Genomic DNA, 10910 nt, shown 5'->3' with positions numbered 1-10910 from the left:
TCATTATTATGCACATTGTGGAGGACGAAGGCATTTGTTCTTTTAGGTAGCCTCCAGACATTGTAGATACATTTGTTCCCTTCTTGCTACCCATGTTGTTGCCTTGACTTTTTGTTGTTTATTAGCCATATTACAAGCCTATTTTGCCCCATTGGTTACTAGTCCCAAGCTTGGCTTGGGGGAGCTATTAGTGAGTGAGGTGAGGGAGTTTGTAGTGTGCTTATTATTTGCACAATTTGGGTGGGGTTTGAGAAGTTGTTTTGTTGTTGTTCATGTTTATTTTTGATGAGTTTGAGAGTTATATTTTCTTGAAAAAAATAAAGCATGATGTTATGAAAAAATAGAAGTTCAAAGAAATAAAAAAATGTGAAAAAATAAGTGAACTTCGAAAGAAAAAAAAAATGTTCAAATGTTCTAGTTGGAGGTTGATCAAAGAAAAATAATTCTGAGCCTCAATGAAAAATATTCAAGTTTGGAAAATAAAGTTTGTTTATTCACTCTATTACTCCATTATTATATCTTATGAGTGAAATTGTAAGAGTTAGGTTTATTTATTATGATTGGAGTATATTTGGTTGATGTTAGAGTTGGTTATGTAGGAGATGTTGATCATTATTTATTCTTGATCATGGGTTTTATTAGGATATTGCTCCCTTAAGCATAGCTTTACTCTCACTTGTTCTCAAATGATTCCTACCCTTTACCCTAGCCTTACATTACAAGCTTTAATGACCTTCCGACCTTTGTGCATAGAATTGTATGAATGTGAAAGTGTTGCTTATCAATGCAAGTTATGATTTGGCATATTTCGAGTCGACTAGTAGGATTGAGCGTTCAATGTTTTTATACACACGAGAGTGTGAGTTGGGAGGGCATTGTTCACATTAAAGGGGTGGTTGGAGAGCGATCGAGTACATCTTTTACTCGCCACAAAAATGAGAGTCGAGTGTGTGAGCACTAGTCTTGAATTCTATATGCTCTTGTGGTTTGCTCTGTTTGACAATTGTTAGGGAAGAAAGGTAATTGGATGGATTTGATTGGTTGACTCTGAAGCGTGTTTATTTGATTTACCCTGGATCGTTTGGCTTGATTTTTTTTACCTTTAGGGGTGAAGCATATTTATTGATTCATTGATGAGATCTTTGCTTAGGGACAAGCAAAGGTTTGGCTTGGGGGAGTTTGATGTATTCATTTTATATAGTATTTTACCCCCGTCCCTTGGTCATAATTAGTAGTGTTTTTGGCTCTTTAGAGCCACTTTTATTACTAATTGGTGTTTTCTAGTGTTTTCGTAGATTTGGTTGACTTTTGCAGGGATTTATGCTTTTGGAGTATTTTCCCGAGATATTTTGGAGCAATCACGAGCACTGGAGAAGCACGACCAGATTTTATAGCCCAGGGCCGGTTGGAGCCATCGAACCGGTGATTAAGGGCTCGGTAGAGGTGATACCGGGGCGTTTGGACCGAGTATTCAAGACCCAAAGAGGAAACCCAGATTGGCCCGAAGAATTGGAGCCCAATCGAAGTCCAAATATTGGCCCAAATGATCCGCCCGGCCAAAAAGGCTGGCGCCCGGAGGCGCGCCCGGCCGGGCGGGAGGAGCGCCCGGTGACGCGCCCGGCCGGGCGCGAGATTGCTATTAGAGATAAAAAAAGGCGCGCCCGATCGGGCGGTGCCTCGCCCGATCGGGCGCGTGTTTATTTAGGAAACAATTAGAGTCGTATTAATTTGTTTTAGTTTAGGATTTTTGTACGGAGTATAAATACTCCTCCGTAATACGTTTTTAGATCGTCTCTTCTTTTGGGGGGATCTTCTTCTTCTTCTTCTCTTAATCTTTTCTCTTAGACTTTCTCTCTCTACTTAGTTTTCTCTCTCTAAACTCTCTCCCTAAACCTTTGTTCTTATTCCTTTGATTAATTCCAGATTTATTTTGGTGACGATTTCTTTTCCCTTAATCTTAGTTATTTATTTTATTCCTTTGATCATGATTTATTTTATTGCTTTGTTTAGTTTATATCTAATTATGTGTAAGTAGTTTAATTTCTAGGGTTCATGGGGATCTAATAAATAATATGAAGGGGTAAATTATTATTGTTGATTATCAATGCTAGATTAATTTCCTATTGATTGATTTAATGCTCTGTGACTGGATTAGGCCTATCTTTTATGCATGAGTTTGACAATATTGATTCAAGAATCGAGAGATGAGAATTAATGTTTAGGTCTAGTTTCAATAGGCAAGTTAATTTATAAATGGTTAAGTCAAGATTCGAGAGATGAGATTTAATACCGGTAATTTAATTGTGTGATTGTAATAAGTAGCGAGAGCCCTTTACAATCTGATTAATTGATGCATTGATGATTGACTATTATTGATTGTTGGTATTGCATGATGATTTCTTATTGGATTGTTTTAATGTTTTACAATTGCGGCTTGTAAAAGTATAGTAATATTAAATTGATGAATCGAGCAGATGTTAATTTGATATTAAAGGCTATTTTCAATAAGAACTTAGATCTAGTAAATTGCGAGAGCCTGTTAGATCTATGTTGGTTAATAAATTGCGAGAGCCTGTTAATCATGTTATTTATGCAATGTCAATGATTGATTACCCTATTTTACCCCGGAGTATTATTTATTGGTGAACCTATGCCCTAGATCCTTTTATATATTATTTTCTCCCTTTTCTTACTCTTTTTAGTTTAGTTTCATATTCAACTTTTAATATTGGTTACTTAAATAATTTAGATTATAATATTTAATTAGGAGTAAAAAGACTTGTTTCCCTGTGGAGATCGACCCTACTTCCCTATCTACTTTAGTTAGTGAATTAGGTAATTATTTTTGATTAGGGGATACGACTTTACCCTGTCATGAGTCTAAGCACTTAGTCCCATGGTCTTACACAAGAATCTTAACATGTCACCTAAACTCACTAGTCTTAGCACACACTTTATACCTACGTTTTTCACACCATGACCATGTCCTAGGTTCATACATGAGTCGGTTTTTCCCGTCATTTGAGTTGGGGGTACATTCTATCCCTATTTTTTTCATATCTCTCCATCTACATCATCTTTCCATTCTCTACATAATCTCCTCGTATCACAATATTCATTCTTCCAACCTCCTTCCATCTATTGCATGTTGAATATAGTTTGAGTCAAATAATTAAAAGTGAATATCCCTAATTTCCTTTTCCACAGTACTTGGTCAAAGAGAGAAGGGCTATTAATCAAAGACAACACCTTCATTCAATTTCAACTTTTTGATAAACCGGTGAGTCGCAAAAGAAAAGCTATGAAGATAATGGCAAGTCAAGAAGAAGTTAATGAGATCAAGAAGCAAGTGGCTGGTGTTACTGAGTTGTGAAAGACCTTAACCCTCCAAATCAATGACCCTGTGAAGCAACAACAAATGGAGCTCATGCAAGAGAGCTTGAGCAAGACATATAATGATTACAGGTTCCAGGGCATTAGCTCGCAAGGGGTCTCAGTGGACAAGGAGCTTATTCCGCAGAAATTCAATGCGAATGACATCCCTAAGTTTAAGCCAACTGATAATCCTTACTTTCATTTAAGGGCCTTTGAAACTGTAATGAACATTAAAGGGATTGATAAGAATATTTTTCACTCATTATTCTTGCTATATCTTGAAACAATTTGTCAACATTGGTTCTTCTCCCTTGATAAAGAAAAGATCTCTACCTGGGATGGAATAAAAAATGCTTTCATTGATAGATATAAGTGTAATATTTAAATTGAAACGCACCATAGACAACTTGAGATGCTAAAACAAAAAGAAAACGAAGGGTTCACCTCCTTCTTCAACAAGTGGAGGGAAACTTCCGCTAACATGATCGAAGTCCCTAGTAAAAAAGAATTTCATCAAAAATTTACAAGAAAAGTATTCAAAACACTTAAAATATCAACACAACTTGAATACTTTATTTCAAGGCTGTCTATGACATAGGCATCGAGATCGAAGATGACCTCGCAAAGCAAAAAGCTACGAACAATAGTAAACACAGTGGTTGGAAAGGAAAAAAGAACGACAATCCTTCTTCTTCCGAAAACGCCCACTCTAGTAAATATGTTAGTACCTTTGATCTCAGTGAAGTTTTAGCAATGGATAACCAAGGATCTAAGAAGAAACTAAGGAAAGACTTCACCCCCATTGGGATGAGCTACGATGTTGCCTTCGATTGACTCCATACTATGGGGCTCATTACTCCCATTGGACCTATTCAAGATCCCGCACATGAAAAGAGATTGCCTAGTTGGAATCCAGATGCACATTGTAAGTACCATCAAGGTAGGGGTGATAATACTGAGAGCTGTTGGAAGATAAAAGAGGCTATCCAATATTTTATCGATAATAACAAGCTTCCCGTACCTCCAGCTTGCAAGAAGACCGGGTGATGAGCACAAGACAAGAGGCGGGCTTCAACGACAGTATTTCGTGACTTATTTTTCTATATTTTCTTTTATTCTTCCTTTCCCCAATAAGTCTATCATAGGCACCTTTTATTTTCCTTAGATCTTATTTTGTAGGACTTTCTTTTACTTTTATCTTTTAATACAATGAGCATTTATTTTCTTGCATATGATCATTTTCATTACATCGTAAAAATAAAAAAAAATAAAAAAAATAAAAATAAAAAAATCCATGTCTAACTAAGAACAAGGTATACCTATGATTAGAGGCACCTCTTGTAGCCATGTTATACCTTTCACCCTTCAAATATGCAATCCTTTCTTGATAAACCACTTTGAGCCTCGATAGACCTTTCTTTTTTCAACCTACATGTACCTAACCTTGGGGATGGGATGGTGTGTACCTTATGCAATTTTCAAAGAACAAAAGCTTGAGTGTTTCAAAAAATAAAAAAACTAATAAAAAATAAATCAAAGTGTACAAAAGGGCAAGTGTTCCAATGTCTTTGATATGAACATGTCTTTGATATGAACACGTCTCAGATTGCGTTTCTTATCGAGTGCTTGGTACCGTGCCTGAGAAACATGAATGGCAAGTGAGTGATAGACCGCATGATCGGGATTGCTCACACTTATAAAACAAATGCAAAAGCAAAAAAAAGAGAGCTAAAAAAAAGAGTTAAAAGCCTCAAGCATAATAATACAAAGATTCAAAAGCATGGTTGCAAACCTTGGGGGCTTATCTAGGGTCTTGAGCCTTTATCCCCTTTTTTTCTAACCTTTAGCCTAACCACGTTACAACTCTTAAATGACCTCTTTGAGGTATACACACACTTGAACGAGGTTCGGCTAGAGCTACGTTCGGCCTGATTCCTAACGAATACGTAGGCAACCTCACATCGAGGTGCGGCCATAATAAAAATGCATTCATGTTTACGTTCATAATTGATCATATCAAGGGATCTCCTATGCTCATTCTTATTCACTTAGAGCTAGACTTGGGGGCTTGATCCTTACATTATTAGCCTACCCGGCCTAAGAATTACCACCATTTGAGTCTTTTTACTATATTTTTTTTCACACACTTAGCCCTTGCGGCCTAACTTTAGTGTCACTATCACACACGTCATAGATACATGACCAAATATACTTCCCTTAGGAACCCTGTGTCATGAAATCTTAACACAACGCTAAATCATGCTTTGTCATATCACTCATCACTCATCATTGCACCACAAAGTATGAAGTACTTAGCCTCCGCGCCTAAGTCACCTAAATACTTCCATTATCAAGTCAACTATGATAGTCTAAGATGTTACAATCTTTGTACTGTGAGAGACAACGTTAATAGATTAAGCTCATTAAACATGCACCTTTAAAAAATTTCGCTTCTTTCTTTTTTCGCGTCTTTCTTTTTCGGGAGAAAGTCGCTACCCTCCACAAAAATGACGGAAATTTTTTGCTTTTTTGCATTTTCGAGTCGCACGATCACATTACAATGCACACACGAGTCATGTACACATTGAGTCATGTCATGTTATCACATTGAGTCAACACTATGCACACACGAGTCATACGAAGTGAGTCATCTTTAAGTAAAGTTCATACCTTGAATAATGTCAAGTCAATGAGTCAAGCAACGCTAAGTATTAGGTCAACCCTAAAGAAAGATGAGCAAAGTCCTATAGTAAAAAATATAAATGTAGGTACATCACTGCAAGCAAGAACATTCCTGATTTTTTCGAAAAACTGCGAATATGACACAAGAGATTCTTCCAAGATGATAGGAGTTTGAGCAAAATTACATGGATCAGTAAATTAGAGATGAAGAGCTTTAATTTACAAAAGATTTGAGCGGATTTGGTTGAAAGGAAACAATTAAGTTCAAAATTCGAAACGAAACCGAGCAAAATTCAAGAAGCATTAAGGTTCAACAAGTGTTGGTCTTTGGTAGTTTTCTTCAGATTATTACCGCAACAACTGAGAATGAGTTCAAGTAAAGTTAACTTCGACAACATTTGCTAAGATTGAGGAGGTTGTCACAAAGATTTGAGAAGATAGCACGAGATGGGCGGTCTTCGACAACATTCGCTAAGATTGTGGAGGTTGTCACTAAGATTTGAGAAAATAGCATGAGATGGGCCGTCTTTGATGGCATTCGCTAAGATTGTGGAGGTTGTCACCAAGATTTGAGAAGGGCGGTTCGTGCTGAGGCGGTCTTCGACGACTTTTGCTATGATTGAGAAGGTTGTCACTATGATTCAAGAAAAAGGCTCGAGATGTAGCAACATTGATCGACGGCGTTCCCCAGCTTGCGGAGGGTTGTCACAAACAACTGAAGATCGTTTCAGGCGAAGCAATCTTTTATAGGATTCTCTAGCTTGATGAAGACTATCATAACGGAAATTAGAGGCAGTTACAAGCGTAGCAGTCTTCAGGCGGTATCCCCTAGCTTGAGGAAGACCGTTAAAGCTCTTTGTTCAGAGACGCGTGAACATATCCAGAAAAGCTCTTTATTTAGAGACGCGTGGACATATCAACATCAAAACAGCGAGATGGCGTTCCCTAGCTTGTGGAAGGTTGTCACAACAACAATGCAACAACAAATCGGTTACTCTAGAGACGTGTGCTCGACGGTGCAAGATATGCTTTTCTTAACTCTTTTATCTATTTTAACTAACGCTAATCTGTAGGTATCGGCGTTAAAAGAGTGATTTAGGATCGCAGAACATTCTAAATCATTCTCCGTCCCTATCGATACTATGACTTTTGTTTTTGAAACTTGCGTTTCTCCAAACTCAGTCAAAGCGGGGGCTTCTTTAGACACCCATTTGTGTCTCCCCAAAACAAAACCCGGTGATGAATACCTTTCACGTCGAATCATAATTAAATGAAGTTAAAGTGTGGAAAGTCTAGTATTGCGGTTATTTTTTATTTCTCTTTTTTCTCTCTGTTTTCGAAAACCTTTTTTATGAAAACGTGCCAATCCAGTTTATTTTAGTCCATAGTAAGGGTCCAATAATAATGTAGTTGGATAAGGTTCGAAAAGAGCTTTCCAACGATATATTATAAGCCCAATATCAATGAATAATGAGGAAGTTATGGCAAAATTACTGAACTGGATCTGGTTTGATCTGTATATGCGGCCCAATGATCTAGAGGAGGGCCTATTATAAATTAACATTCCTAATGCAATTAGGATTGATTATAGTCTTCTAGAATCTTCTAGAAGGTTCTTTTGAATCCTAATGTGATTAGCATTGATAATTGAGTTTTATTTGTAATAACAGAAGTGTTGTAAATGAAATTACGGTTTTACCCTTCGTACGGACTTTTACGTTTAATTTTATAAAAAAAAATAGAAAACGTGTGGGAAAATTACATGCAGCGCCGCACAACAGGTTGTCGCCGGGCGACAAGCCTGTCACGCGGCAACAGAGGCTGTTGCGGCGCCAGTGTCGTGTTTTATTCTTCTTGAAACTCCGATTCTTTTTTATCATATTCCGGATTATTTTCATTATAAATAGCGTCCTTAAACCTACGTTTTTTATCATCAATTCTTATCAATTCTCCATCATATTTTCACCAACCCTCAACAAGAAATTCTTGATACTCTATCTCTCTTATTCTAAACCAACCCCTTTACAAACAAAATTCTGCATTCACAAGATCTAGACACACCTAGCATAGTTCGAAGTTTCCTTCGCCCTAGACGTGAATGGTTTGATATTTTGAGGGTTTGGTCCCAAATCTAGTATAAACTTTCCCAAATATCTATTTCAATTATTAAATTTAATTCTTTGATTTTATAATTTTCCTTGAAGTTACTAACGTGTGTATTTTGTTATTAGAAAGAGATACGAGGCATCCAAGTAAGTGCTTTAATTGTTTAGTTGATATTATGATATAGAAATCATGTTTAGGTTGTTATTTTGATTCCTCTTATCATGTTAGGATTCTTTTCCTATATATTATTATCGGATGCTTTCCTTACTATCATGTTTTTGATGATTTGCTTATATCAATTATGATTTCTATGATGCTTCTTATTTTCTTTCTTAATATCATGTTAATATCATGTTAGGGTTAAAGCTTTAATCTTTATTGTTTATTGACATGCTAGGGTTTGTTATTAATCTTGTTACTATCATGCCTAGGATCTTTCTATTATTATGCTTTACTTTTAACACGATTATTTTAATTATTATAATTATGAATATAATTGTTATTATTTATGATGGTTATTATGTTTCTTGATATATATTTATTGTTATTTCTTGATCATGCCTTTTATTGCATGTTTAAAGGGAATTTGTACTTGTAATCATGCTCAATAAGATAATTAAAAATCTTGTTTAGGGTTATTTTTATTATAATTCAAGTGATCGCCAATAATATTTTTATTTGTGCATTAATATTCAACCAACATAGATAAACAGGTTTAGGGTAAATCTAATGATTGCATGTTAGTCAGAAAGCGCACATGAATACGAGAAGAATAAAGTAGAGGCCTATTATTAGGGCAGGTTCAATCTCTTTTAGGTTGGATTTGTACCTTCATCCCCGAACTTCAAGTTTTGGTTCAAGACCTAGTGGAGTTAACGATCTCTTGGATCGTTAAGGGGTTTAACCTTCACCCTGTGGACGGCTTACAAGTTCCTAAAACTTGTTGGCGACTCTTTTCCTCTATCTTCCTTCCCTTTGGACGCCACCATGCTAAAGTGTATGACCATAATGGGTTTCAAGTTTGGGGTAATGCTCGAAATATTCCCTACAGGTTTAAAGACCATTGTTTACACCAACCATTCGGCAATCAAGTATCTCATGTCCAAAAAGCATTCAAAGCCTAGATTCATGAGATGGGTGCTTGCTTTGTAAGATTTTGATATAGAGGTCAGGTGACAGACAAGAAGGGGACAGATGTGATCAACTTCCGATTAATGATGAGCTAAATGATGATGTTTTGTATGCTATCCAAGCAAAGTCATTTCCTTGGTATGTCGATATAGTGAACTACTTGTCTTGTGAGGCAATTCTACCGGAGTTTACCCCTCAACAAAGAAGAAAGTTAAATCATAAATGAAAAAGTTACATATGGGATGATCCCATTTTGTACAAGATAGGGGTGGATGATCTTTTGAGATGATGTGTTGCCAATGATGAAATTCAAGATGTGCTTCATATGTGCTACTCATCACAATGTGGTTGTCATATGGGAGTAAACAAAACGGCGGCAAAAGTGTTGCAATGTTTGTTATGTTGGCCTACTCTCTTCAAGGATGCATGGGTCTTTGTGAAAAATGTGACAAATGCCAAAGAACCAAGAACATTTCAAAGAGTAATGAGATGCCTCAAAACCCGATCTTGGAATTGGATATGTTTGATGTTTGGGGGATCGACTTCATGGGTCCCTTTCCTTCATCCTACAGTAATCTCTACATCCTTGTAGCGGTGGACTATATGTCCAAATGATTGGAAGATCTTGCATCACCAAATAAAGACTCAAAGGTGATGATGAAGATGCTTAAAAAGGTCAAATTCCCAAGGTGTGGCGTACCACGGGCTGTAATAAGTTATGGAGGGTCTCATTTTGCTCATAGAACATTTAAGGCTATATTGGCTAAGTATGAAGTTCACCATAAGGTTGGTTTGTCCTACCATCCTCAAACAAGTGGCAAAATGGAGGTTTCAAATACAGAAATCAAGCTCATTCTTGAGAAGACCGTGGAAAAAAGCAACAAGGATTGGGCGGGAAATCTAGATGATGCCTTGTGGGCATACCGTACGGCTTTTAAGACATCCTTACAAGTTTGTTTATGGGAAGTCTTGTCATTTTCCCTTAGAGGTGGAGCACAAGGCTCAATGGGCAATCAAATCCTTGAATTTTGATCTCAAAAGTGCCGGAGAAAAGAGAATGCTAGACTTTCATGAGTTAGAAGAATTGAGAAATAATGCATACAATAGTGCAAGGTCAAAGAAATTTCACGACAAGTACATCAACAACAGGGACTTCAAAGATGGTGATGAGGTTCTTCTCTACAACTCAAGGTTAAGGCTTTTTACCAGAAAGCTTAAATCAAGCTTGAATGGCCCTTTTCAAGTGGTTAAGGTATTTCCATATGGTTCTATTGAAGTTAGGAGCGAGAGCACCAGAACATTCAAGGTGAATGGTCAACGCCTCAAGGTCTACTATGAGGGTGACAAAAAAGGTGTGGTTCACTCCATCAAAGTGAAAGAATTCAACTGCTCGGATTAATGTGATCGGAAGGTCGTCAAGCTAGTGACGTTAAAATAGCGCTAACGGGAGCAACCCGAGTTTCTCACCCTTCTCCCTTATTTCTTTCCTATTTTTTCTTCTCTTAATCTATTCTTATTTTCACTATCTCCTTTCTTTCTATAAGTATAGGTATGCTTGAAAGTGTTATATAAAAATAAATAAAGAAAATTAAAAAAAAAATTGTGAGAGAAGTGTT

At 36.7% G+C, this 10910-nt stretch overlaps 1 protein-coding gene across 1 annotated transcript; it reads left to right on the top strand.

Moving 5' to 3' along the window:
- The first annotated feature begins 10201 nt into the window (after positions 1-10201).
- Positions 10202-10693, top strand: LOC145625114 (uncharacterized). Its single transcript, XM_081678196.1, has one exon. The coding sequence runs from the start codon at positions 10202-10204 to the stop codon at positions 10691-10693; it is 492 nt and encodes a 163-aa protein (XP_081534322.1).
- The last annotated feature ends 217 nt before the right edge of the window (positions 10694-10910 follow it).

Source organism: Chenopodium album, chromosome 3, assembly GCF_948465745.1.
Source record: "Chenopodium album chromosome 3, dcCheAlbu1.1, whole genome shotgun sequence".
NCBI lineage: Eukaryota > Viridiplantae > Streptophyta > Magnoliopsida > Caryophyllales > Amaranthaceae > Chenopodium > Chenopodium album.
The sequence above is the reverse complement of the archived record's forward strand: the minus strand, read 5'-3'. Positions and strand labels throughout refer to the sequence as shown.